Genomic DNA, 25,218 nt, shown 5'->3' on the forward strand with positions numbered 1-25,218 from the left:
TTTGAAGGCAACGTTGTATTCACGTCCGCTTGAGCTTCGGAGAACGTTGGGATTTCTTTTATGACATATTCCACCGGAACGGAATCACCTGTGATGATTGAATAAAACGTGTCGGAAATCAACGTGATCACATCTATACACGTGATCACATGCACTAAAGCGGCATTAAATTACTTTTTGTATTTTCTTTGCGTTTGAAAAGGTAGTGTTTTCCATCTAAAACAAAGGAGCTAAAATAAAAATGTATTTTCAAAAATGATGAATAAATTTGTGCAAAACTTGTATTGTCCATAAATATCCCCTATACTCTTTTAAGCACCTGGTTCACAGGATGGGTCAAGTTTATATTGTTTTTAAACTAATTTGGTCTTGTTGGTACAACAATATTTCTCCCTACAATTACAAATCCTCAACGTTTTTTAGTCTGGAATTCCAATAAAGCTTGGCAGGAGGAGTAGGGGAGCCCTGGCAAAGTCTAAATAAGTTGACTGAAACTTTTGTCAGTAATGCACGTATCATATATGCAAAAAACGTATCAAATCTAAATCTACTTAAATCTAAATCTGATCTTAAGCCTCCTAACACCAGTCCACAAACCGATTGGTGACATCATTCAATGATAATATAAATTGGGTTCTAAATTGAGTATAAGTCAGCCCAACAACAGTGGGTGGTTGAGCATGCAGCCATAACTTTCATTGAAAATACAATGTCATTTTCTGCAGAGAGTTAAAAAGTCAGCCGTGGACAAACAGTAAGATGCACCAATTGCACGGTTATCCCACTGTAGATAGCAACCAGGAAGCCAAGTGAACACATTGACAATACTCTATGTAATGTCTTCAGTGTGGTGTTCCTCAACGGTCAATACCGGGGCACTTTGTCGTTTAGCTTTTAAATGATTGAGATGCCTTTAATCCACCAACCTGCTGGCAAACAAATGCATGCTGATCACATAGTTCTTATGCAAAAACAAAACGTAAAAAACTGCTACCATTGACTTGATGTTGTTGTTAAAAGAAATATAAATAAGAAGGCCAGTGCTAATAAATTCAACCTGGCTCACTAGACATACAAGAAAATACCAGAATACCTGTAATTTATTTTATATTGTATTGCATTGTATTATACTGTTACGTATTGTGCTGGCTGGAGCATAGTTTTGACATCAGTGGGCCACTCATTTGTAATCAAATGTGTTATTTTGTATATCATGTTAGCCAAGTGAAAAATGTCACCTCACATGCCACACCAGCTGGTGGCAGAACTGCTCCTCAATGCGTTATTTTCCAACCTCAGAAACCCCCCAAAGAAGAAGAAGTAAGTACTCGCAGACAGGAGGAAAAGAAGAAGAAGAAAACATTTTTTTTTTTTAAAACATGGCGACGAAGGAGGCCGGTGAGAGTGAGCACACAACTTCAACCCCTGAAAATGACCTCAGGAGCGTGCTGGTCACCAGCGTGCTCAACCTGGAGGAGCTCGACGTGGACCTGTACAGGTAACCGCCTGTCACTTCGCCTACACGACAGCTTCCGGTGCGACACAGCAATTGGTTTTTAAACGAACTAGTAGGGCGTCAATTATCGCGTGCGTGAGGCAGGTGTGTGGTGGGCGTGGCCTCAGGGGTTCCGTGTCCGGCAGGCAGGGAATAAACATCCGGTCGATCGCTTCGATCACAGATGACTGTCAACTTAACCTGTGATTCAACGTGTGGAGGATTTAACATCAGATTTAAGCTCTCCATCCTCATTACGAGACGTGTTCCTCCAGAGGAGACATGATGTTTAGCTCTCATTCTGATACGATGGTCGATAAAGACCTACACACGGGTCAGCGATGGGACATTAAGATGCTGATCACATCTGACCTTTGACCTCTGGTTGAAAACTGTAAGTGTAATATTCATTCACACTAGTAAATTAACGGGCCCACCTGACGTTACTTAACTGTACCGTGTCTGATTTAGTAACACGGTAACTTCCCGGTGTGACACGGGAATATTAAACTATAGCTCTAGCTATAAAACACAGTTGAGGGTTAAAATATGAACGCTTTGAAGGACAATACTTCAATGGGCTTTTTACGGCTGCCGTGTAAGACTAATGCATTTTGTCACAAGACCCAATAAAACCCTTCTGACTACAGTGATCCCTGGAGGTTACGTTCAGTGAGACTACACTACCTCTATTTCAATTGCTTCTCTATTCCCCCCCCACCCCCCCCCAGAGGGACGCACCACTGGGTGCCCCGCAGTCAACGTCTGTTTGGGGGCCAAATTGTGGGCCAGGCCCTCGTGGCCGCCGCCAAATCTGTCGGTGACAAACTCTTCGCCCATTCTCTCCACTGCTACTTTGTACGAGCGGGTAAGACGAGGCGTTCTTTTCTTTTTCTTTTTTGTTTTACACGGGTGAGGGTGCTCGTAGATCTATGAATTGAATAATTGGACCAAAGGCTTCTCACATTCCAATCCATGAGATTATCCGGTGAATGCGATGGAATCTGTCCCAGCTGCCATTTTTCAGCACAAATGTCTTTTGTTTTTTTCCAGGCGATCCTAAGGTTCCGGTGCTGTACCAGGTGGAGCGCACCAGAGACGGGCGCAGTTTTGCGGTGCGCTCCGTGAAGGCGATCCAGCACGGGCAGCCCATCCTCACGTGCCAGGCCTCGTTCCACATGCAGCAGCCGAGTCCCCTGCAGCACCAGTTCACCATGCCGCTGGTCCCGCAGCCCGAGGACCTGCTCACCGTGGAGGAGCTCATTCACCTTTACCTCAGGTAAACTCGCTGGGGTTGGGTTTAACATTTTTGTGTTGGGATCCTGTTACGGATTCATTCCAACCATCCGCTGGTTGGTTTGTCCTTCCAACGTGATGATTGTCATCAAAGTACAATTTCTCCAAGAAAGCTAAACTACAAAGTGCCATCAAATGTGCTATAAAGGGCTAAATATTTCAGGTTTAGTTGGCAGAGGTGTGTTTTTAGTTTGCTTCAGAGCCAAGATTCGACTACAGTGCAGTTCATTCAATTTCCCTGTCCTTGGGCGTAGCACTGTTGTTTAATCTTCATTAAATCAAATGAACGTGGCTCGGGTACGAGGACATTTCTCAGGCTTCTCTTGATGGAGTTAAAAAATAAAGCAGAAATAAAAACGGAAATAGCAGCAGATAAATTAGAAGGTACTGTTTAAATAGAATTTGGAGAAACCTGCTGGTATCACACTTTTGTAATCTGCATTTCCTTGTGTTGCTCCACAGTAAACCAGACCTGGCAGAGAAATCAAAGCAAGGTCTGAACAAACTGCTGGCCAACGAGGTCCCCATTGAGATCAAGCCAGTGAACCCCCCACACTCTTACAGGCGCACTGCAAGCGAGCCCAAGAAGCTGTTTTGGGTGCGAGCGCGAGGACACATCGGTAAAGTGGGCAAAGTAACCTTTTACTTTCATTTCTGCTCCTCTGGGGAGTTGTTCTTTGAAATGCATGGCCTTCAGTCTGCATTCTTCTGTTTAAATGTGCCCGTATGCCAAGTCTATGGGTATGTTAAATGATTGATGATGATGATGAAGATGAAGCCAATCATCTAGGACGTAAAAAAACGCAACCAATTTCTCGGCCTGAAATGTACATTTTTCTTTGAAATCCACTCCCCATGTATCCTCATCGCCTCCCAAAAGCACAAAACCCATTAAAAAAAAAAAAAAAACCCTGACGTGGCCCCACGGCCTCCACTGAAGTTTCCTCTTCCGTCAACACTGCAGTTTATGTCGTAATCTCAAAGTGAGCATGTGTAAAACAATTTTCATTAGGTAGTGTTTAATTCCTTTGTGTGTGTCCCCCTCTGCAGGCGAAGGCAACATGAAGCTGCATTGCTGCGTTGCCGCCTACGTGTCCGACTTTGCGCTGCTGGGCACGGCGCTGCTGCCCTACCCCAACCACAGGGTGCACTTCCTGGCCTCCCTGGACCACGCCATGTGGTTCCACAGCACATTCCGCGCCGACGAGTGGATGCTGTACGAGTGCGAGAGCCCCTGGGCAGGTCAGTGTAGCTCGGTGCGCCACGTACGTTTTTATTTGTGGAGAGCAGGGTCGAAAAAAAGGCTGTGACGCTAAAGATGTAGACTCTGCTTCATTTTTGGTGTTTCGGGGGTTTGCTCTAGTGAGCGTTTTGTTTAGTTATGGGATGACTTTCAAATGTTTCGTGTGGATTTATTAAAATGAGGATGAGACCCGCGCTGGGTAGGAGGTCAGCAGGCATCCGGATGCTGCAGTGTAAAGTACTGGAGGTCAGACTGGCTGCATACAGCACGTGCCCATGTGATTGTTAAGGTCTTCATGATAAACATTAGGAATCGAGCTACGAAATATTCAGAGCCATGAGCAGTGAATATTTACCAGGGAGCCTTTGTTTTAACAAATTGGGACACTCAAATTTGGAATTGTTTTTCATTTTGCATTCTCTAGTCAAATGTTCACACTCTTTTATTAGTCTTTACTGGCATATTTTGAACTGGGTGCTGCGTGTGGTTTGTGTCGTGTCCCACAGGGGGGAGCAGAGCGCTGGTCCAGGGCCGACTGTGGAGAAGAGACGGGGTGCTGGCCGCCTCGTGCTCCCAGGAGGGCGTCCTGAGAGTGAAGGAAGTGTCCAGCAAACTTTAAGCACATTCATGACACTTACTTTATTTGTGGTTGATCACATAAATATTGTTTTTAACTAATGTTCCAATTATTTAATTTATAACAAAGACATTTATAAAATATATTTTATTAGGAAAATGCTCAAACCTAACGTTTTTTCCACTTAATAAACATCATTTTTTAATAGATGAATTCTGGTGTTTGTTAGTATTCTCATAATGAAGTTCATGCTCGTATCTACTTATCCTTCTACAATCTACCACAAAAACATAAACCAACAGTTCCCATGTATCCAACTGACCTGAAAGTTCACCAAGGTAGAAACTTGGATGCTATAACATCAGGATACCTGCCTTTCTTAAATGCAACTATCCCAGCAGCTGACACATGGGTGCCCCCCACCTCCCATTTTGTAAAGATCTGACTTTCAAAAAGGAATAAAGCAAGTTAATAGAATGCAGAGAGAAGGACAGTGAAGGGGAGGAACAGCCTGATCCTCAAGTATTGATTGGAAAAATAACAAATTATTGTGGAGGAAATGTTCTGATCTACCAATGGAGGATGAAAAAAGTGCAATCATGGGAGAGAAAGAAAGCTTGAAAAATGTACAGACTGATCCTCCAGCAGAGACGTATGAAAGGGGAAATGATTGATGAGCAGGACAGGATGAAATTGTGCAGGTGGTTCTTGCAGTGGTTTGCATAATGCTTAAAGGCTGGAGACGATGTCAGCCACCAACGTCTGGACTATTGTACGGTATTTGCTTTTTAGGGCCTCTAGGTTCTGCCTCACAAGGCTGAAGATGAAATGACGATATAATAATGGAAAGACGTATAAAGATGGCTCTTTGGTTTCTTGCAGGTCCCACTCTCGATAGTTCTGCATCTATTAGAATGTGCTGAACAAACAAATGTTTTTCTGATACGACATGTCCCATGTCTGCGTATAACAGATGGAAATTCCTTTTGTATTTTGAAACTGCTTTATGAAATATTCCTGTATTGGTTTTCTTTCTGTAAAGTCATTGTCAATAAAGCTATCATAGGGGATCATGGAAGCTGGTATGACCGGGCTTTCATAAAGCATGAATGGGTTTTATCATTTCTGTGTCTTCCTATTTTATAATCCAGATATTCAGGATGATGAAGTGGAAAAATAAAACATTCATACCAGCAAGCTCGCTTTTAAATTTCGCATCTTCCTCCAAGGGGAAATGGCAGCTCAAAGGAAGGTGCAGAATTTTAAAAAGTAACACAAATTTATTTGCCATAGAAATGAACACCAAACAAACAAAGATCCCCCGCTGGGCTTTTGTAATACGGAATACCGAACAAGTCACAATGTGTTGTGTCCCAAAACGTGTGAGTACTTTGTAGATGAATCTATAAATGTGGCCTCAACTTTATTAACGCCCGTAAAACGATTGTTCGATTGTTTTTCTTCTTTTTTCCCTCCCTACTTCTTGGTTGTTATGGGTTTAGCGCCCTTGGTTACCACTCTACTCCCACCATGCATCACGGCTAGCAGAGCTTGTGAGGTAACACCCATCGTTTGGTATAACGTTAACGTTAGTTAAGACCGCAGGTTCACGGGTAGAACTCAATCTTATAACGTTAGTTGGATACGGGATGGATAGAAAATATACACATTAATGTCAAACGTCGACTAGCAACGCGAGGTAAGTCTACAGGGCTAACAACGTAGCATAGCGGTGGCTAGCTGCTATGCTAGCACTGTTTGCTAACCGACTGCTAGTGTCACAACGAACGTTAGTTGCAATGTAACGTTAATAAATATTTCCTTAGAGTTTTCCGATCAGTGTTGTTTTTCCCGACCACCCAAAGATGCACTTTGTGGTTTCCTCTACAGATCAGCCGAGTCTAACTTAACTCTTGTAGTGTAGAACAGATACAGGTGTAATCACATCTTCTCACGTGCAACCCGTTTCTAGGTGATCCGTTAACGTTGTTGAGTGGATGTAATACATGATGGAGAAGGAAGTGCACAACACTGTGGTCTTCAATGTTTCCAAGAGAGAGCTGTTCACTTCGAATAATGGCTACAAATCTGTGCAGAAAAGACTGAGAGCTCAATGGAAAATCCAAAGGTAGGGCGTTTTCATTGTAACATGTAACACCATCTCTGCTGTTTTGGGCCTGAGAAGCGCCCCCCCCCTGCCCACCAGCTGTCAAACTAATGCCCTCTCCCACCAGTATGAAGGAGGAGCTGTCTTTGGAGAGGCTGAGGGGCGTCAAGTTGTGGATAACCGCTGGACCGAGAGAGAAGTTCACAGCTTCCGAGGTGAGTGACCACAGCAGGTTTCCCCCAAACAGCACTTTGTGTGGGAGCTGCTGTGAGCTCACCAGCCACACGAGGGTCAACTTCTACTAAGTTCTGACAACTACAAGCGTGCCTCGTCCCTTTTTCATTTCAGCTGGAGGTGCTGAAGCAGTACCTGGACAGAGGAGGAAACGTCCTGGTCACGCTCGGTGAAGGAGGAGAGATGAAGTACGACACCAATATCAACTTTCTCCTGGAGGAGTTTGGCGTAATGGTCAACAATGGTGCATACTAAATGAATTTGATTGACGGCTCACGGGTCCTTGTGTAGCAACTCTACTGAATTCCACTGTGCCTTGTTTCTTTTCACTTCATCCCTTTTGCAGATGCTGTTGTGAGGAATGTGTACTACAAATACTTCCACCCAAAGGAGGCGCTAGTGTCCAACGGTGTATTGAACAGGTTTTCCTCACACAATCCCCCCCCTTTCATACTGCGTATTCCAAATAAATGAACTACCAAGAAATAGAAAAGCTGGTAAGCTGCACTTCAAATCCTCATTTTCTTGTCTTTACCTTGTTTAGAGAGATCAGCCGGGCTGCTGGCAAAGAGGCGACTGGCGTCATCGAAGATGAAAATGTTGGAAACAATGCACAGTAAATGATTCGCTAACATACATCCATCTTCAACATCAAGGACCTCTTTTAGTGGCCCGGAGGGTGTTTGAACTTCCTGCTTTCCCGTCTTTACTCGTGCAGGGCACTCCTGTTCGTGTACCCATACGGCGCCACGCTGAGCGTGATGAAGCCTGCTGTGGCCGTACTCTCCACTGGCTCCGTCTGCTTCCCCCTCAATAGGCCCGTGCTGGCTTTCCACCAAGGAAAGGTCAGAAGCCACCCGTAATTCTCACACTTATTCCCTGACAATGTAACACACACACACACACACGTGTACTTGTGGGAGGATGTTAAAAGACTTCTTGTGTCCCACGAAGGAGGCTGGCAAACTGGTAGTGTCGGGTTCCTGCCACATGTTCAGTGACCAATACATAGACAAAGAGGAGAACAGTAAAATAATGGTGAGTCCCGTCGGCATTAAAAACATGTCCGCTAACATATTCCGCTGCTCTCCTGTGGGATGTTTGCACCCAACAGCCTTCCGTCCGGTTTTCCATTGCAGGATGTGGTGCTCCAGTGGCTCATGACTGATAATATTCATCTGAATCAGATCGATGCAGAAGACCCTGAGGTGAGCGCAATACTGGACCGGAGGAGGGCCTCCCCCCGTGTTGACTTTTGTTAATTAACAACCACCATCCTGTGCGCCCTAGATCACAGATTACACCATGTTGCCGGACATCGGGTGTCTGTCAGAGCAGCTCAGGGTGTGCTTACAGGAGGGCGACGAAAACCCCAGAGACTTCACGTCGCTCTTCGACAGGTCTTTGTTCAATCTGTCAACAGACACGTTGCCCCAGGTCATCAGGTGAGAATGCCAGATGGACTGCCGAGGAGGCTGTGCTTTTGCGCCGATTTGATTTCTTGGTGGCTAAAAATAAGAACAAATGTTTCGTCAGTGCCTACAAGCAGCTCAATGTGAAAGACGAGCCCCTCCAGCTGATAACCCCACAGTTTGAGACGCCGCTGCCTCAACTCCAACCAGCTGTAAGTGTCCGTCCTCATTCACTTCAGGGTTTTTGCAAAAACACAATTCATGTCAGTTTTTGAGGCAGAGACTAGAACCTTTTTCTGTCTGTAAGCTAATTAGACCAAAGGAAAGTGGCTCAACTACTCATATTTCTACATCTCCAATTCACATTTGTGAAATACAACATATGGACAATAGTATATTGTAAATATATTTTTTACTTTTATTGGCCTGTCTATTTCATCTGGTCATTGTCAAATCAGGCGCCCAGCTGGTCTGAATACTAACGTGTTGTAATGTTTGAGTATCCCTAATTTAACCAAACTGGAAAGCAGCCCAACATGTTTAATTCTTTGAGTGAGAAAACCCGAGCTGGGAATGTTGGTTTTCCACAGTGACTGTGATCTGACATACGTACATGGTAGTAGCCTGCTAGCTACGTGCCAGAGACGCCTGCTTTCCAGTCACAGCTGAAATGTTAAGGAAGCCCACATTCTTCAAGGTGGGTGTTGTCTCATTTCTGTAGGTCTTCCCCCCTGCCTTAAGCGAATTGCCTCCGCCCATGCTGGACCTGTTTGATTTGGACGAAACGTTCTCCTCGGAGAAAGTGCGTCTAGCGCAGCTCACCAATAAATGTAAGTTTGGTCCTTTTTTTTTTTTTTTTAAAGTTAAATGATTAACCGCTTAGGTTAAGGTCTGTTCAAGGCATAGCGTGGATTTCTTGAAATGGGGTCGTACGATCCATAGTCAGTGTGCTGTGCACTGTTCTGTGCAGAGGCAACACCAAAATGTAGAATTCAACACCCGAAAGAGAAGATTCTACCCATCTATGCTAAACTATGTTAAAGACCTTTCTGGTCTACTGCTGCAGCATCTGGGAGAACTAACCCCTTAAAGCAGCTTTAAGTCCCACAACCAACAAGTAAAAGATGGCTTTGGAATCAGCATCTCGATGTTCTGTGAGGGGAACATACCGTTGTTAATGGTTTCCGTTTTCAAAAGTAGCACAGATAATAACTTCAGCTCCATCTGAGGAGGGGGGGGGGGGGGGCAGCAAGGGAAAACATTTTAGGCAGCAGATGTAAATTCTGTTGACCAGGTCATGCCGACCACCATCTACTGTAGATTATACACAGACTAATGATTTCAAGTAAGTCTTGTTTTTATGAAAAATCCAAAAAGGTACGGACGACGATCTGGAATTCTACGTGCGGAAGTGTGGGGAAATTCTGGGTGTGACGCCAAAGTTGGATAAAGATCAGAGGGATGCCAAGCACATCTTGGAACACATTTTCTTCCAGGTCGTAGAATTCAAGAAACTCAATCAGGTGAGAATCTCAAGATTAATCTCAAAACCAATGAGCAGCGGGGGCCTGATTAAAAATATCTCCTGCCTCTCTACATTGCAGGAGCATGATGCCGACACGTAGGCACCGCCACTCACGCCATGGTGATTGGATTCAAGCCGGTTTTAGATTGTCATCTCTCCTGCTGTCATAGAGCAGATGAGATTTCTTTTTTTGAAAGATGAGGGCAAAGGCATTTTAGAAAGTACAGTATATCCATTGTTCTATGGTTTTCCCCCTTGGGGGAAAAAAAAATAAGAAGTACAAGCAAAGTTATTGATACGTAAATCTGTCCACTTTATTTAAATCTGTCCAATTTCTAAAAAACATTTTTAATTCATACAGCACCCTGCATGAACAGTCACACATAGATCCAGTTTAAATAAGTCACGTGGTACATGAGATTTGAGAATGTACAAACACAAGATAGACCAAATTAAGCAAGTCCACTTTGATTCAACCTTGGTGGATGAAGATGAAGACCCTCAGACGTCTTCCCCCATGCAGTGTGTGGCGGGACATTCTTGGCCACGTTAGGGAGACACATCCACCACATCCCCTATTGAGTGATGTGTGGAGTGGGGGTTTGGACTCCACGTTGGCTCCAGAGCGCTGGACTCGAGGCCCGGTTTCGGGCTGTTCTCAGATTTAATCAAAGACACGTCCCACGACATTTGAGATGCGGTGAGATCGCCGTACGACCGGTCAAATCCAGCAGCTTTCCCCTGCCTTCTAAGGTGGACTTGGGGAGTGGAGGACTTTCCCTGCAACGGGACGGCCAGGTGCCCGTCGGTCCCTTGAGGAGTCACTCTGTGCATTGAAGATCCCAGAGCAGGAGAAATGGGGTCAGCTGATAGGTAGTGAGCGGCCGGGATGCACGGCCTTCCGTCGGAGCAGTCGGCCGTGGTGTCGACGGACGCTCTGGACGTGGACAGCTGCTCCGGGGACAGAGCGGACGGAAAACTCTGTTCCCCAAAGAACTTCCTGTCGAGCTCTGACAGCGACGAACCCTCAAAGCTTTTCATACCTCGAATAAAGAGGAAAGTAAAATATTAAATCCCATTCAAAATGATATCATCTGACCAGTGAACAGAAACAATTACTTTACAGTGAGAATTAAAGCAATTTTCCTACCTCTAATGACAAAAGCCTTATCCATTGTGTTCTTGTGCCAGTGAGTGTTGAATGATCACCAGCTGGGTTTTAGCCTGTTGAAGCTGATTGTTAATTGAAACAGCTGGCGGCAAAGCATGTCATTAGTCCAGAGCGAGGTGGTCTAGCATACAGCCTGGTAAAAGTCATGCTTACTTTCTTTTATTCCTTATATTTAAATAAAATGTTTTTTGGACTACGTATGTTTGGTGTTTTAATTTATTTTTTTTACTTTAGTTCTTAGCACTTCCTTTTGGGCAAATTAAAAAATACAGGGCAAGAGAAGCATTATCTAATTTTGTTATCCACAAAAATGTACTGATTATTTTCTACAGTTGTCCATATGGTATTTTAAAACAATATTAACCGCTTATTAATCCGTCACTTTTTTTGGCTTACTAAAATACCCAATAAAAATGCGTATTTTGAATGATTAGAATTTTTAAATATTTTGAAACAACAATGAGAGAAAAAGCAAATCTACCCTTTTGACAAGTTGAAAACAAAAAAATTTGCTTGATATATAATTGGTTGAGCTCTAATCAAAGCAATATCCCAATGTTAAATACTAATTTTAATTCTATTCTCTTTTAAAAAAATCTTTCCTAAATTTTAACACAGTATTCAGAAGTAATATGATAACATAGCCCCTTACACGAAGCTTTACGCGGGACACGCTCGTCAGTTGAGCTTTTATTTTGGTGCTCTCTGTCTGACGCGACGCGCATGTCCTACGCGCACCGCGTCACTTTCCGGTGCGTTCGAGGGAGAAGGGCGCGAGATAGAAACTCGGGAGCGCGGACTACAGTGGCGCTCCGCTGCAGCTGGCTTTACCGAACCTCCGTCACCTTCACCGAGCCTCCGTCACCTTCACCGAGCCTCGCAACAACAACAGGCACGCGGCATACAGCGATATAACAGCAGATACACGTGCACATGACGCACGGCGACCGCAGGACCGATCCCCGCCTGACCGTCAACAACAGAAACAGAGGGAAATGTCTTGGTGGTCGCGCGGGTAAGATATGAATATGAGTTTTTTTTCGTCGCATAACCAATACAAGTTTTCCTTCACAATTTGAATACATTGCTTTGTGACGTCGCGGTGCTAGTTGGTGTTCAGTCGGCTTTGGTGAAATGTTCGCTTTTAAATCGAATCTTTCCACTCGTGAGTACTTCACGGACCCTTGTCTGGGCCGCCCTTTTTCTCAAGACAGGCGATACAAAAAAAGGACAGTATTGAAGTTAACGTGAGCCACTGTGTGTCTACTAAATCTCAACAATCCGTCCCTGTAGCGGATACTATCTCACGCTATATAGTTTGATATGACTATGAGATCGTCGCGGGTTACTGGTAGAAATAAAACCTGACGATCGGATCACGATCGCCACACGAGAGATGTCGGCGGCTACTTGTTGCCTTTGCTGCCATCTGTACTGATGCACATCACGGCCCGTTTGCTCCTCAGCGAGGATGGAGAGGAGGCCATGCACCAGGACACCGATTCCGATGTGGCAGAGCAGAGAGACGGTGGGAAAGTGAAGGTGAAATGGACACAAGAGGAGGTGATTGTCTTGACACGTTCCAGTAATTTGCATGTAGTCTCAATGACTGCTCACCCCCCCTCGTTCCCTCCGTCCATGTCAATAAAGGCCGTGTAGTACAGGGGGACATAAACACGTTTGTTTGTTTGTCAACAGGACGACAAGCTCAAGGTGCTGGTTCAAAAGCTGGGATCAAATGATTGGAAATATATCGCCAACAGCATCCCAGTGAGTTAGATTGTCCCCTATTGTGAGGTCGACAGCATGTTCTTTTGTTTTCATTTTATTCATTTTGAGTGCTTAAATCCCACTAATGCTTATTTTGTTGTGCTCAGAGTCACACTGAGCACCAGTGTCAGCACCGTTGGTCGAAGGTCTTGGATCCAGAGTTGGTCAAAGGCCCCTGGACCAAAGAGGAGGATGACAAGGTAAGTGACTTATTAAGGGGGGGGGGGGGGCTGAAAATATGACCAAAAAAACAGTTGGAAAAGTTCTCACACACCCTTTAACCTTTCAGGTCATAGAGCTTGTCAATCTCTACGGCAACAAGCAGTGGGCGATGGTAGCCAAGCAACTGAAGGGCAGACTAGGGAAGCAGTGTCGAGAGCGGTGGCACAACCACCTCAATCCCAACGTGAAGAAGTCCTCGTGGACGGCCGAGGAGGACCTCATCATCTATAAGGCTCACTGCGTGCTGGGAAACCGCTGGGCTGAGATTGCCAAACTGCTCCCCGGAAGGTAAATGCATTCCGACTACATCGGCTGGGAGGCTGACTTTTTCCCATTACAGCCTCGAACCGTGATCTTTGTTCGCAGGACGGATAATGCCGTCAAGAACCACTGGAATTCCACCATCAAGCGCAAATTAGAGATGGGCTTCTATGCCGGGGAGGTCTTCAGGCCCAATGAACTTGAAGAGCTGTTGGACCGCGTGAATAAAGAGGTGCAGGTGGGATTATCTTCTTCCTGTGAGGTTTTCCCCTTACATGGACAAAGGAACATTTGAAAATATCTATTTTTGTGATTACACAGATGGCCAGTGGCTCCCAAGAAGGCGTAGAAAAGGATCTAGGGAACACAGCGCATCCTTTGGTGAGCAAATCGCTGCACAGGTTATACAAGCATGACCATTTCCATCCTGGGGGCTCTGAATAGTTTAGTCTCCTTCAATCGATGGACAGAGTGTCTGTATTACACATCCGTTATCATGTTCTAGATGTCAGCACTGTTACAGGTGTCTTTTTCTTTTCCACCACTTGCAGGAAACACCCGCTTCCACCGCGGTTAAAGCCGAGCCGGACGACGAGGAGCCGCCGAAGGCTGCGTCCTCTGTGAAGGACGGCTTAAGTCCCAAGTCGGAGGCAGACGCCACGGGCGAAATGACCAGCACCAGCTGGGTGGTGGATAGCTCTGGCTTTCTCTCCCCCACCGGCCCAGTGCTGAAGGAAGTGCTGGAAATGGTGGACGGGGTGAGCATCTCCAATAACCAACCAGCAGAGGGTCGAAGACTGATGCGCAAGTCAGAAGTTATTTTAACATGGCTCTAAAAAGAGCAATGTGTAAAGTGAGACCAGAGGCTTTAATCAACGGACAGACTCTTCAATGTTCATTTTATCCCACTCCCACTCATGTCTCATGTATTCAGATACTGTTACTAATTATTAACAGCGGTAATGTAAAGCACCACCACGAGACAAAGTAAAACTCTTTTGAGCAAATGCTCCAACTCGCATCCAAATAAACCTCTAAGAGCCCATGTGGTCACAATCCTAACCCATTCATTCACTGTGCAAGAACGATGCTATCGGAGAGGAATGAGGCTGAAATGACCACAGATAAAGTCCCTGCCGACCATTGTCTCGTAATAGAAGATGACCTTGCTGAACTTGAATTAAATGCCCCTGCAGTGGACGATTCTCCAATCTTCTTCTGTAGTCCATAGTGCTTTAATAGTTTGATTATTATATTGTTATAATAAAACAACATAAAACGTGTAAAATAACCATAGCCGAATGTGATATTGTCACAGCCACCTGACTCCCAAGTAAAGCGTCTCTCCTGCCATCAGGACCTGGATGGCTGGTGCAACCTAGCGGCCTTTGACCTGCCGGAGGACAACCCCAGCCCGGAGCGCCACCAGTTCCGCCTGGAAGGCAGCGCCCTGCAGGAGCTGAGCAAAGGCAGCAAGGGCGAGCTCATCCCCATCTCTCCCGGAGGGATCACCCCGCCCTCCATACTGAACCGCCGCAGCCGGAGACGCATCGCCCTGTCCCCCGACGGCAACAACTCCATGACCCCCAAAAGCACTCCGGTCAAAATCTTGCCCTTTTCTCCATCTCAGGTAGGTTTGAAAACTATGCTGCATTCTCCCGCTCTTTTTTTGTTTTTTTTGTTTTACTGCTGCGAGATTGTCCGTTGACTTGACGCGTGTCCTTCCAGTTCCTCAACCTGTGGACCAAGCAGGACACTCACGACATGGAGAACCCTTCCCTCACGTCCACGCCGGTGTGCAGCCAGAGGGCCATTGTGACTACGCCGCTGCAGCGTGAGAAGACCCCCCTGACCCAGAAGGAAAACTCTGCGTGAGTGGTCTCAAGCGTTTGCTCCCGGTAGCTTGTTGCATTTTGGATCCAGTTTGGAATGAACAAAATATCTGTTTCCGTGAGAAGCTTTTAACTGGCTTTGTAACGGTCCCAGTTTGAAACCGACATTGCTCTGTAACACCAGTGTTGTGCGTGTGATGAACCGCCAGCGCATCGAATCTGTTGATGTATCTTTTCGTCTCATTTAGAGTTTGTATGTTGTGAACACAAATGAGGCCTGAATTCGATGTATCGCTGGCTTCAAGCTTACGTGTCTGTGTGTTCGCCTTTCGTCTTCATTTTAGATTCGTCACACCCAACCACAAGTCTGACCTCTGTTCGACCCCGCGGACTCCGACGCCGTTCAAGAACGCCATGGAGAAGTACGGGCCGCTGCAGCCGCTGGTGAGTATCCGCGCCGCTCAGCGGGGAGGGATGGGTCCGCCTCACGGCTTCACCACTGCAGCACTGACGATCTTTGCTCCGCTGTGTTGTCTCAGCCTCAGACCCCGAACCTTGAAGACGACATAAACGAGGTCATCATGAGAGACTCTGGGATCGACTTGATCGGTGCACGCTCGACTCCGCCTGAGCAGAGGCGCAAAACCATGGTAACGGAGCCGACCTCGGGCGGATCTGTTTGAATCTTTTGCCTTTTTTCAATAATGCACGCTGCCGGCTATCCATTGGCCACGGCGCTGTCCCCCCTGTTAGCAGGTAGCCGCTCGCTTAGACGTCCTCTGTTGTTGTTCTGAACTCCTTTTTAAGCTATTAAAGGTTTCTCTTCAGTAACGGTCTGAAGCTTCCAGTGTTGAGCATTAAGGATGGACAAGAACATGACATTGTTTTACTATATTTCATTATCATTTATTGTTTCAACAGTGGAGAGTTAACATGTTTTCAGATAACATTATTTTGATTGATTTACAGCAGCTAGCTCAAAGGTGAAGTCAGTATTTTTATTAACAAAGAGCAGGAAAACTATTCATAAGATGGTTTGTGCTTATGTTCTAAGTACCTCGAGCTGTTAAACCCAAGTTAGAGGAATGTTAATGTTAGAAAGTTAAATAAAAAGTAACCATATGTATAAGCTTCAGCTTCTATGCTGTAACCCTAACAATCATTAAAAGTTCAATTCTGACTTCCATTTCCGCCCGCACCTGTTGTATCTTTAGACCGTGACTTCTTTGTTGACGTTCTGGTTGAAGCTGTTAACTCAGCTTTCAATTGTTGTTTTTCTTCCCAGCATCGGCCTCCTATGAAGAAAGTGCGGAAATCTTTGGCCCTGGATGTCATGGACTGCCATGTGGTGCCTATATCCAAACGCAAATCCAGCAAAACGGAAGCCAAAAACACAATTAAGGTAAAAAAAGAAGTCCAAAGGTATTTTAAGGCATACTGTAGATGTGACGCATCCTAACCTTTTCTTCTGGCCACAGGAGGAGCCGGTGTTGGTGTCTCTCAACTCCTCGTCGTTTTGCAGTAAGCAGGATGAAAGCATTTTGGATCAAGGCTTCCTTTTGGGACCCAGCGATAGCGCCATATTTCCCACCACGGTGCCTCCAGTTCTGGTAGGTTTCACTGCTTTAAAGGAATGGAAGTCTTTTAATGTAGCTCTTTTCTGTTTTGACCAATTGTGACATTTTTTCTGTTCTCTCGCCCGTCAGATGTCTAAAGAATGGGAGACGGTTGTTTGCGGACAAACAAAAGACCAGCTCATAATGACGGAGAAAGCGAGGCGTTACCTTCGCTCGCTGAAGTCCCACGCCACCGCCCGGGCGCTGATTCTGTCCTGAGATGTGTTTCGTTTTCACAGCTTGTTACACATGCGCAACCTAATGTTGCCGTGGGTCCCCTGTTCCGTTTTCCTGTTGAAACATGTGAGGTTTAGTACACTTCACCTAAGTAATCACAACACTGAAAAATATGTTGCCCCGTGGATCATTTAAGCGGGGATTTTAGATTCAGTCTCACTCCAGTGGCCTTGTGCAAGGCTTTATAAAAGAAAATGCAATGAATGTCATTGTATTGTAACTCAAAACAACAACAAAAAGCAACGAATGTAGAATCGTTAAAGAAAATCACGGCCGTACACTTTTTCTATCACTGAAAAGACATTGCGTAATATGTCTGTAATTAACTTTTTTAAGTTTGGAAGAGTACAGACTCGGCTCACACCTCCCAATTTTAGTTGTGTTGTACGACTTGAATTTGGAGTGAATTCAGACAGCTTGATCAACAATGCATTTAGAGACGTTCATGTTGAAAATGTTAAGTGAACATTGTCTTGTTGTACAAATCTCTTTAGCATGTGTCTAGATTTATAATACACGTCTCAATATGCAAATTAAAAGTGAGGTGCAAAGGAAGGGTTTTGGGTGCTTGCTTCAGATTCAGCAGTGACCACAGGACACACCTGCTATCTAAGAAAGAGATATATTTCTGATTGAGATCCAACTGAGTGGTGGATACACAAGGAAGGTTGTTGCAGCAGCATCCGTGTAGCTGCGAGGGGATGCAGGAACGGATGAACGGCTGTCGCACCGTTGATGTTAAGAATAATATGTCATGGCACTGTTTGTAAATATTTAGAGTGTGTTTTTACTTTATCATAAAGCATTTTGTTACGAAATGTAATAAAACACAATATGTCCAGTGTACACGTTGTTCCTATTGTTGTTACTAAAGCATAAGCATTTAATGTTGATGTTCTAACATTGGCATAGTTTTAAGTTTACAATAGGTTCGGGAATTTACCATTTCATAAAATACAACACAGTGTGGAAGAATCCTTGGATTTAGTTGTAGAAAGAACTAGTTTATGCCACTGTAATATTAATACACGGCCTGCAATGCCGTCCGACGTTATCTGACGTGTACTTATTGTGGCTTTTATTTTGAAACGTCAGATGCCCCGCCGGATCTGATCCCTTTGCTGACAGCTCACACTGAAATACCGGAAGCAATAGTCGGTTTTGGTGACGCTGCATAAGACTGCAAGACATGGACCGGTCTCGTAAGTGGATAAATGTATACGTTTCGAATACGCGGATCCCTCGCGATATTGACGTTTTCAAAATGCTTTTAGTTTATCGCCAATTTGAGAATCGTTGACGAAATTGCACCAAGTGCACGCGCCGTGTTGCTCCCCACCGGCGCTAGCTAACGTTAGCTCGCCCTGTAGCATTGTTAGCTCCAACGATCGAGCTCAATGAATTGTCTCGATGAATGAATGCATTTCGTAACGAGGGATGGTCGCTCCATTGTACAAACGCAGTGTTTGCTTTGCGGGGTGGTAAAAACCCACATTAAATGTTTCTGCCGTGTGGCCGCAGGACTGTTCGGCTTGTTCCTCTTCAGCCTGGCTCTCGCCGGAGCCCGGGCTCTCACCCCGGCGCACTACCTCTCCCTGTCCGATGTGGCCCGACTGCAGAACCTGCTGAACCAACACTTCACGGATCTGGAATCTGCGTACTACTCGGTGGTTGGTCTGACCAAGCTCGGGGCCACGGTTCACGACCACGAGGTAAGACAAGCACTATGACATTACACACGCTGGTCCTCGATGTCTTTGGATTGAGACGTGTGTGTGTGTGTGTGTGTGTGTGTGTGTGCGTGTGCGCGCAGGGAGTGTGCCAGTTTCTCAAATCCCAGCTGGACCCCACTGACGTGGACTCTGTCTTCTTCGCGGCTGAGACCAGTCAGGCCATTTCGGGATGCGAGGTAAGCTTCCCTCTGCTGTCTTCTCAGTCCTGCGTTATTCCTTCAATGCAAAAGCATTGTTGGAGTAGCTACGCTTGTTTTTGGCTGGACATTATATACAAAAGTACACACATTTCAAAACATGACTACCATAACAAATTGCAATCTTTTCTGTTAACTAGAAGTTCAAATCATTGCCTTTTACACTTTTAAACCACAATCAAAAAAATAATAATGTAAGACTGTGTAGCCCTTAAACCAATACGCGAGTGTTTCCATCTCTCCTTAGATCCCCGTGTCCAATGAAACACGAGACATCCTCCTGGCGGCGGTCAGCGAGGATTCCACCATGACTCAGATTCACAGAGCCGTGAGCGCACTACGCTCTCTGGGGCTTCCTCTGGCCTCCCAGGAAGTTGTCGGTGCCTTGACTGGTCGCATCAGCAAGGAGGACAACGTCATGGCGTAGGTGTTGCCTCTTCTGTGGGCTCGGGGGGGTGCGCTGCCATTCTCCTAGTGCACATGAGCCCATCTGATTATCTGCAAATGTCTTTTCTTTTATGTGGACAGAATCACTTTGGCTCTGCAAACCGCTGCTCGCCTGTCCAAGCAGGCAGAGCTTGGAGGAATACTGGAGGAAATTGAGGTGAGCTCTTAAACCTCCACCAGGTGGGGCTGTGTGCCGACTTGGCACAGGTCGCACTGGGCTCGTAAGCATGCAAATTTTATTTTAGAATTCTCTTAATATTTAACTCGTGTACCGCTTCCCCCCCCCACACCCCCGCCTACCCTTTCAGGACCTTACAGCTCGTTTGGATGATCTTGGGGGCATCTACCTCCAGTTTGAGGAGGGACTCGAGGCGACTGCCTTGTTTGTGACTGCTGCTTATTCTCTGTCCGACCACGTTGACATGGAGCCCCCTCTGAAGGAGGTACGAAGTCTGCCCGTCAGCCAAGGGGTTTTCCTGTCTGAAACCGATGGCCATGTGTTTTGTGCCACAGGACCAGGTCATCCAGCTGGTGAACTCTATCTTCAGCAAGAAATCCTGGGACTCTCTGGCCGAGGCCTTCAGTGTGGCCAGCGCCGCCGCTGCTCTCTCAAACAACCGCTTCCACGTGCCGGTCATTGTCAGCGCCGCCGGGCCCGCCACAGTGTCCCACAGCCAGCCCACCCTGCAGGTACGGATTGTTGGATCTCCATCTGGCTCGGCCCCTCTGAGTGGGCTTTGATCAGCTCACGGTGACGCTGTTTGTCTGCGTGATTCACAGCTGCTCGTCACTGATGTGATGTCTCAACCTCTGGCCTTGGCCAACGTTCTGGTGGAATCTGCGTCCGCCGTGGCCTCCAAGAGCGTCATCCTCAGCCAGGCTCCATTCACACTTAACGAGTAAGTATGATCGCAGACCAGTGTTGGCTCTTTTTTTTTTTTTTGTGTCTATGTACACTGTGATAAGCTACTCATTTGATTAAAGCCCCGCCTTGTTTTGGTCAAATCTACCCAGTGTTGTGTTTTGTTCATTTCCAGCGGCGTCTTTGAACTGAACTTCATGTCCAGCAAGCCGACCAGTGGGTATTACCAGTTTTCCGTTGCAGTGACTGGGGACACCCGGTTTGTTGCCAATCACGTTGAGGTGAGGCGGCGGTCCGATAGTGTTAAACGTGTTCTTGGTGGAAAATGTGGTGCTAACCGGCGTGCTGCTGTTGCGTCAGAGCATTCAGCTCTTAGTAGCAGAGACTGAAAATATGGTTTCAATTTTTCCTCCTTTTGTCTTCAGTCAAGTAAACAGAGTATCATCACATTCAATTGAACAACTTAGCTTTATGACATCAACCGAACAAATGTTTGTATCTGATAATTTGTCATCTAAAGTATTAATAGTGAATGTTTCCACCATCAAGTGACAACGATGTCAACTTATCCATCATCACGCATAATTAAAAAGATGATCAGTGCAATATATGTTTTTTTAATATTGCTGCACAATTATTACCATTTTTAATCGCCTGGTTCTTTTTGTGATTAATCGCGAGCCGTTCCCTCCACTCATCGTCACTGTGCCGTGACTCTGTCCCCCTGCAGCTCAAAGTGAAGGTGTCCACCGAGGTGTCCGTCACCAGCATGGACCTGTCCGTGGTGGATAAGGACCAGAGCATCGGCACAAAGACCACCCGGTGAGGGAACCAGCTGGAGAACTACGCCGACCGCGCGCACCGCCACCGAGTACTAAATCCTCCTTGTGTCCTGCTTCAGGGTGGACTATCCGTCCAAAGGAAAGAGCTCCTTCATAGCCGACAGCCACCAAAACTTTGCCATGTCCTTCCAGCTGGTGGACTCCAACACCGGAGTGGAGCTTACCCCTCACCAGGTAGGTAGTCGGGGGGGGGGGGGGGGGGGACAATGAGCAGCAGCAGCAGCAGCAGCAGCAGCAGCAGCAGCAGCAGCAGCAGCACACTGTCTTCCTCACACTGATATTAAGAAAACCGCTCAGTTCAGGGGACAGAAAGAGCTTTTTGGCTTCGTTCAAGATTAACGTTTGTTTTTTCCCTGTCAGACTTTCGTCAAGCTGCACAACCAGAAGACTGGCCAAGAGGTCGTGTTTGTGGCCGAACCCGACAGCAAGTCGGTGTACAAGTTTGAGTTGGACACAGCGGAGCGGAAGTCTGAGTTTAACTCCATATCCGGCACCTACTCGCTCCACCTCATCGTTGGGGATGCTACGTTGGAGAATCCCATCCTGTGGAACGTGGTGAGTGTCTGTTGGTTGACTTCATGGGGGGGGGTAATTGGGGCTGTTTGTTTGCTATTGAGCTCTAAAGTGAGTTGCAATCTTTTGAAAGGCTGACGTTGTTCTGAAGTTTGTGGAGGAGGAGGCTCCGGTGGCCGTTCAGCCCAAGACTCTTTACATGCCCAAACCAGAGATCCAGGTAACACTTCTTTTTAAAAATCTGCTTCACTTCTCTATGATTGAAAAACTAGTGGTTTAAATACTCCTTTTGTTGCAGCATTTATTCAGGGAACCAGAGAAGAAGCCTTCCACAGTGGTTTCCAACACCTTCACTGCACTCATCCTGTCTCCCTTACTTCTGCTGCTCATCCTGGTAATAGTTCAGACAGAAAAGTTGTTTAGTTGTTAGTTTTGTATTTTTTGCCGTCATTGTAAAGGGGAAGTTGAAATGTTTTCCCGTGGGGGGTTTGTTTGATGTAGTATTTACCCACGGTAGGGAAGGCCTCAGCAGCATAACGTATTTTAACCACTTAATGCTGCGTTCACATCGAAGGCAAAGCTCATGTTTACATTCCATTAAAAGTCAGTGTGTAAACTGATACAGAAGTTACTTCTACCCACAATGCACAGCAGTATCATTGCTCCTGTGACCATATCCCTTATTCTCATAACCACGAGCTACTATGAGTGTTTCACACAACTCAGACCATCTGAATTCATTTATAGGCCCATCAACAAACTGACCTCCTGCCATATTTTTTATTTTCAATTTCTTTCTCAAAAGCTCTTCAGTAGTAAGCGTTCATAAACCACAAATGCCGCTCCAAGTGCTGCACAAATATAAGGCTTGTTTGGTGTTTTTGGGTTTGGAAATCACAATGGGCGAGGTGTATTTTTATCCGTGGCATTTGCAGTGCTGAGTAACAGTTATTGTTGCATTGTGCGTTGGGTGGTAAACACCTTTTTGTCTGCAGCGCTTGAAGGGGATGAAAATCATTATCTTTTATTCCCCCTCTTGTCTGTAGTGGCTTAAGCTCGGCGCCAACGTGTCCAACTTCAGCTTCACTCCCAGCACCGTTCTGTTCCACGTGGGACATGCAGGTTGGTGCCCGTCACACCGTGCGATTGTTTCACAGCCTCTTCATCCGTGATTCATCTGACCACGCGTGAAACTCGTTAACTACACCCCGGGACGTTACACCGCTAAGCAGTTATCTTCATTAATTCCATCAATGCGTCATTCATGATTTCCACACGCAAGTAATTAAACTCCAGATAGTTGAAGTAATTAAAGCTTCTGACATCTCAGCAGGGGAAGATGATGACGAGGACATTTTGTTTTCTTTATGTATTAAATGTGGTTAAAAGGATTAATTGATTTCCAAAGCACAAAGCATCGTGCTCTGTTTGACTCTTAATGGACCATAACTCACTAAATCCTGTATTAAAGCCTAACTAAAGATGGAGTCTAACTGTTGTTTACTGATGAAAGGAATCTAGTGAGAAGCCTCTATCTGCTCATTGGGAAAGACGGATTCTATTTCAGTCTTTAGTTATTGTTTTTCAAGAAAATGCTGCATGTTCTTTCCCTTTTAAACCACCTGGAGAGCCTCTGCCATACGGCCGATGTTTGTTTGGATGCCAACGCTCCCTCTCTCGTCTCGTTTCAGCCATGCTTGGCCTGATGTACGTCTACTGGACCCACCTGAACATGTTCCAGACTCTGAAGTACCTGGCAATCATCGGCGGCTTGACTTTCCTCGCCGGGAACCGCATGCTGGCCCAGAAAGCCGTGAAGAGGTACGTCTCCTGGTGGCGCCGCCAAATTCTCCCTAGAGAGTGCACTTTAACCCTGTCCCCATCCCTCAGGCACCGAGGACACGGGGTGCTTTGCGTCCCCTTGCTAGTGGTTGGCCTTCGAGGCCCTGAGGAAAAGTGCCTCCTCAGCCGGTTCCCCCAGAGCCCCCAATCAGGGGCCCTCGTGCCTACTTGCACCGGCAGTTAAGCTGCGGCAGCAGGATCTGCCACTGTTGATAATCTAAGTGGACAATTTGCGCCCCGTTGCGTGTGGATTGGCCCTCAGGCAGAGTGTGTGTCTGACTCAAAGCGTCCCGCCGCGATCCTGTTCTCTTGCTTCTTACTCTTAAGACGAGCCAATTCCACCCACTTGAAGAAGCAAGTAGAACTATGCAATTATGATCTCACAAATGTCATTTTTCCCTAGTGAGGACCGCCCCCCGTCCCTCCCCCCCTCGCCTTCCTCTTCTTTCCTGCCAGGCTGTTGTCTCCTTTGCAGCTGATGCTTGTGTCTTATCCACACCCCGCTCTCTCTGTACTCCTTCTTTCAGGATTGCTGCAGAGCAGAGTAGTAGGTTGGCAAAGTATAGGAGCCTACGGTAAATCTCCCCTCTCCCCCCTCCCACATTTGTAACAAAACGAGTTGCTCTGGCGTCCAGTAAGGGACTTCCTCACAGTCTGCATCCTCAATGCATTTCCATAATGGCTGGCCGCCTGCATGGCTTTGTGCCCAGTGATCACATGCACACCCCCCCCCCCCCCTCCCACCCAGTTTGCCTCTCACCCAGTTTGCCTCTCACCCACCATGGTCATATCCATACCAGCACGGTGGTCACCCCTCCATTGTGGTCCTGGCTGTGCCATCACATCTGCGTGACTTGTTTTGTGTGCGTCGTCCAGGACTCAGACGTTTGTCCTGATGGTGCCTCTTGTGTTTATTTACCAAAATAACATTGCTTCTTGTGCATTAATATGCATGATTAAAACAGGTTGTTTTTTTCAATGGGACTTGTCAGCATTCATCTGGTTGATGTTTAATAACTGTCCTCTATCTCTCCTGCAGAATTGAGAAAAAATAAGAGGATGGACAAGGCACCGACGAAGCTTTTTGTTTTTTGTTTTTGTTTCCAAGGAGTCATTTAACGATGCATCAAATCAGACTTTTAAACATGGCGTGGCAGTTTAAGAATCAACAGTTTAAACAGTTTGTCCGCGTTGCCAAATGGAAGCAATGGAGGCCGAGGCCGTAAAGCTACTGATCGTTGCTCTTCATCTTCCTGTGAGATTTGTGTTCATGTTGTCCAACAGGCCGGACGGATCCATGTCAGCTGGGGGATTGCATTTGTCTTTCTATTTTTTATTTCATGGATTTAGGGTTTAATTTGACAGTTTTTTTTGTACATTTCTTTCTTTTTTTTCTTCATTTAATGCCCATTTCGCCCTGTAATAAAAAGCAGTTACTTGTTTTAGCTGAAAACATTGGTATTGGCACTGATCCGTTGAATTATGCCAGTGTTGGTCCCCTATTTGAGACACAATGGGCTCCCCCCAGATACAAAATGTCAATAAAGAAATGTAGGCAATTTGATGTTTTTGTAATGAAGAAGAGGAAATAAAGAAGTGGAGGTGACCTGAAGTTTCTTTCTTTAAGTAGGGGGGGGGAGGAGGAACGAGAACTGGAACACAGTCTATGAGGAGGAGGAGGAGGAGGAGATCCATTGAATGAAGTTGTTGAAACTGATGTACGTTACGTTGTGATGCTTCCTGTTTGAGTGCTGTCAGAGCCTCACACCGTCACTGGGTGTGCA

The 25,218-nt window shown here is 46.0% G+C and overlaps 5 protein-coding genes and 1 long non-coding RNA gene across 8 annotated transcripts; 4 read left to right on the plus strand and 2 right to left on the minus strand.

Annotated features, from left to right (window-relative positions):
* The first annotated feature begins 1,270 nt into the window (after window positions 1-1,270).
* Window positions 1,271-5,721, plus strand: acot8 (acyl-CoA thioesterase 8). The gene is made up of 6 exons (XM_037448325.2): window positions 1,271-1,498; window positions 2,227-2,363; window positions 2,549-2,774; window positions 3,254-3,411; window positions 3,842-4,033; window positions 4,541-5,721. The coding sequence occupies exons 1-6, from the start codon at window positions 1,380-1,382 to the stop codon at window positions 4,651-4,653; spliced, it is 945 nt and encodes a 314-aa protein (XP_037304222.2). The 5' UTR covers window positions 1,271-1,379; the 3' UTR covers window positions 4,654-5,721.
* A 236-nt stretch (window positions 5,722-5,957) lies between these two features.
* On the plus strand, window positions 5,958-11,260 carry ift52 (intraflagellar transport 52 homolog (Chlamydomonas)). 2 transcript variants are annotated; one of them, XM_037490374.2, is made up of 14 exons: window positions 5,958-6,169; window positions 6,584-6,739; window positions 6,846-6,933; window positions 7,067-7,196; window positions 7,299-7,374; window positions 7,497-7,568; window positions 7,671-7,797; window positions 7,907-7,990; window positions 8,092-8,160; window positions 8,243-8,397; window positions 8,489-8,576; window positions 9,086-9,194; window positions 9,742-9,887; window positions 9,969-11,260. In XM_037490374.2, the coding sequence occupies exons 2-14, from the start codon at window positions 6,618-6,620 to the stop codon at window positions 9,987-9,989; spliced, it is 1,287 nt and encodes a 428-aa protein (XP_037346271.1). In that variant the 5' UTR covers window positions 5,958-6,169; window positions 6,584-6,617; the 3' UTR covers window positions 9,990-11,260. The 2 variants fall into 2 exon arrangements, with proteins under 2 accessions (XP_037346271.1, XP_037346270.1); XM_037490373.2 differs by having other exon boundaries at window positions 6,095-6,310.
* On the minus strand, window positions 10,439-11,694 carry si:ch73-303b9.1 (uncharacterized). Its single transcript, XM_037490375.2, has 2 exons — window positions 11,040-11,694; window positions 10,439-10,932 (listed from the first exon to the last, which is right to left on the minus strand). The coding sequence occupies exons 1-2, from the start codon at window positions 11,062-11,064 to the stop codon at window positions 10,439-10,441; spliced, it is 519 nt and encodes a 172-aa protein (XP_037346272.1). The 5' UTR covers window positions 11,065-11,694.
* Window positions 11,695-11,847: 153 nt separating this feature from the next.
* mybl2b (v-myb avian myeloblastosis viral oncogene homolog-like 2b) lies at window positions 11,848-16,980 on the plus strand. 2 transcript variants are annotated; one of them, XM_037490370.2, is made up of 15 exons: window positions 11,848-12,075; window positions 12,527-12,623; window positions 12,759-12,830; window positions 12,938-13,030; window positions 13,120-13,340; window positions 13,419-13,551; window positions 13,635-13,694; window positions 13,865-14,071; window positions 14,671-14,943; window positions 15,042-15,184; window positions 15,490-15,589; window positions 15,685-15,795; window positions 16,431-16,547; window positions 16,624-16,755; window positions 16,852-16,980. In XM_037490370.2, the coding sequence occupies exons 1-15, from the start codon at window positions 12,056-12,058 to the stop codon at window positions 16,978-16,980; spliced, it is 1,908 nt and encodes a 635-aa protein (XP_037346267.1). In that variant the 5' UTR covers window positions 11,848-12,055. The 2 variants fall into 2 exon arrangements, with proteins under 2 accessions (XP_037346267.1, XP_037346269.1); XM_037490372.2 differs by having other exon boundaries at window positions 13,419-13,545.
* LOC119229716 (uncharacterized) lies at window positions 15,178-17,052 on the minus strand. The gene is made up of 4 exons (XR_005121646.2): window positions 16,930-17,052; window positions 16,606-16,768; window positions 16,345-16,497; window positions 15,178-15,699 (listed from the first exon to the last, which is right to left on the minus strand). It is a non-coding gene; the product is annotated as an uncharacterized LOC119229716 (long non-coding RNA).
* Window positions 17,053-18,172: 1,120 nt separating this feature from the next.
* rpn2 (ribophorin II) lies at window positions 18,173-25,040 on the plus strand. The gene is made up of 18 exons (XM_037490369.2): window positions 18,173-18,200; window positions 18,520-18,710; window positions 18,812-18,907; window positions 19,176-19,351; window positions 19,457-19,532; window positions 19,684-19,818; window positions 19,889-20,065; window positions 20,156-20,274; window positions 20,413-20,518; window positions 20,968-21,059; window positions 21,139-21,253; window positions 21,440-21,634; window positions 21,726-21,812; window positions 21,891-21,986; window positions 22,639-22,714; window positions 23,284-23,413; window positions 23,962-24,009; window positions 24,474-25,040. Exons 1-18 carry the CDS (start codon window positions 18,188-18,190, stop codon window positions 24,487-24,489), a joined length of 1,944 nt encoding a protein of 647 aa, XP_037346266.2. The 5' UTR covers window positions 18,173-18,187; the 3' UTR covers window positions 24,490-25,040.
* The last annotated feature ends 178 nt before the right edge of the window (window positions 25,041-25,218 follow it).

The sequence above is a fragment of the Pungitius pungitius genome, chromosome 8 (genome assembly GCF_949316345.1).
Source record: "Pungitius pungitius chromosome 8, fPunPun2.1, whole genome shotgun sequence".
In the NCBI taxonomy this organism is placed as follows: Eukaryota; Metazoa; Chordata; class Actinopteri; order Perciformes; family Gasterosteidae; genus Pungitius; species Pungitius pungitius.

What these genes read in the sequence shown, in the direction of transcription:
- rpn2 (XM_037490369.2), top strand. An exon ending in GCTCCATTCACACTTAACGA is followed by an intron (nt 20,275 to 20,412) that starts GTAAGTATGATC and finishes GTTCATTTCCAG; the next exon opens with CGGCGTCTTTGAACTGAACT. An exon ending in GCCCAGAAAGCCGTGAAGAG is followed by an intron (nt 23,414 to 23,961) that starts GTACGTCTCCTG and finishes TCCTTCTTTCAG; the next exon opens with GATTGCTGCAGAGCAGAGTA.
- ift52 (XM_037490374.2), top strand. Translation starts at nt 6,618, where the DNA reads ATGATGGAGAAGGAAGTGCACAACACTGTGGTCTTCAATGTTTCCAAG. An exon ending in GCTCAATGGAAAATCCAAAG is followed by an intron (nt 6,740 to 6,845) that starts GTAGGGCGTTTT and finishes CTCTCCCACCAG; the next exon opens with TATGAAGGAGGAGCTGTCTT. An exon ending in TCGATGCAGAAGACCCTGAG is followed by an intron (nt 8,161 to 8,242) that starts GTGAGCGCAATA and finishes TGTGCGCCCTAG; the next exon opens with ATCACAGATTACACCATGTT.
- acot8 (XM_037448325.2), top strand. Translation starts at nt 1,380, where the DNA reads ATGGCGACGAAGGAGGCCGGTGAGAGTGAGCACACAACTTCAACCCCT. An exon ending in CTCGACGTGGACCTGTACAG is followed by an intron (nt 1,499 to 2,226) that starts GTAACCGCCTGT and finishes ACCCCCCCCCAG; the next exon opens with AGGGACGCACCACTGGGTGC. An exon ending in GTGCGAGAGCCCCTGGGCAG is followed by an intron (nt 4,034 to 4,540) that starts GTCAGTGTAGCT and finishes CGTGTCCCACAG; the next exon opens with GGGGGAGCAGAGCGCTGGTC.
- si:ch73-303b9.1 (XM_037490375.2), bottom strand. Translation starts at nt 11,064, where the DNA reads ATGGATAAGGCTTTTGTCATTAGAG. An exon ending in TAAGGCTTTTGTCATTAGAG is followed by an intron (nt 10,933 to 11,039) that starts GTAGGAAAATTG and finishes TCTTTATTCGAG; the next exon opens with GTATGAAAAGCTTTGAGGGT.
- mybl2b (XM_037490370.2), top strand. Translation starts at nt 12,056, where the DNA reads ATGTCTTGGTGGTCGCGCGG. An exon ending in CCAAAGAGGAGGATGACAAG is followed by an intron (nt 13,031 to 13,119) that starts GTAAGTGACTTA and finishes TTAACCTTTCAG; the next exon opens with GTCATAGAGCTTGTCAATCT. An exon ending in TGCTGGAAATGGTGGACGGG is followed by an intron (nt 14,072 to 14,670) that starts GTGAGCATCTCC and finishes TCCTGCCATCAG; the next exon opens with GACCTGGATGGCTGGTGCAA.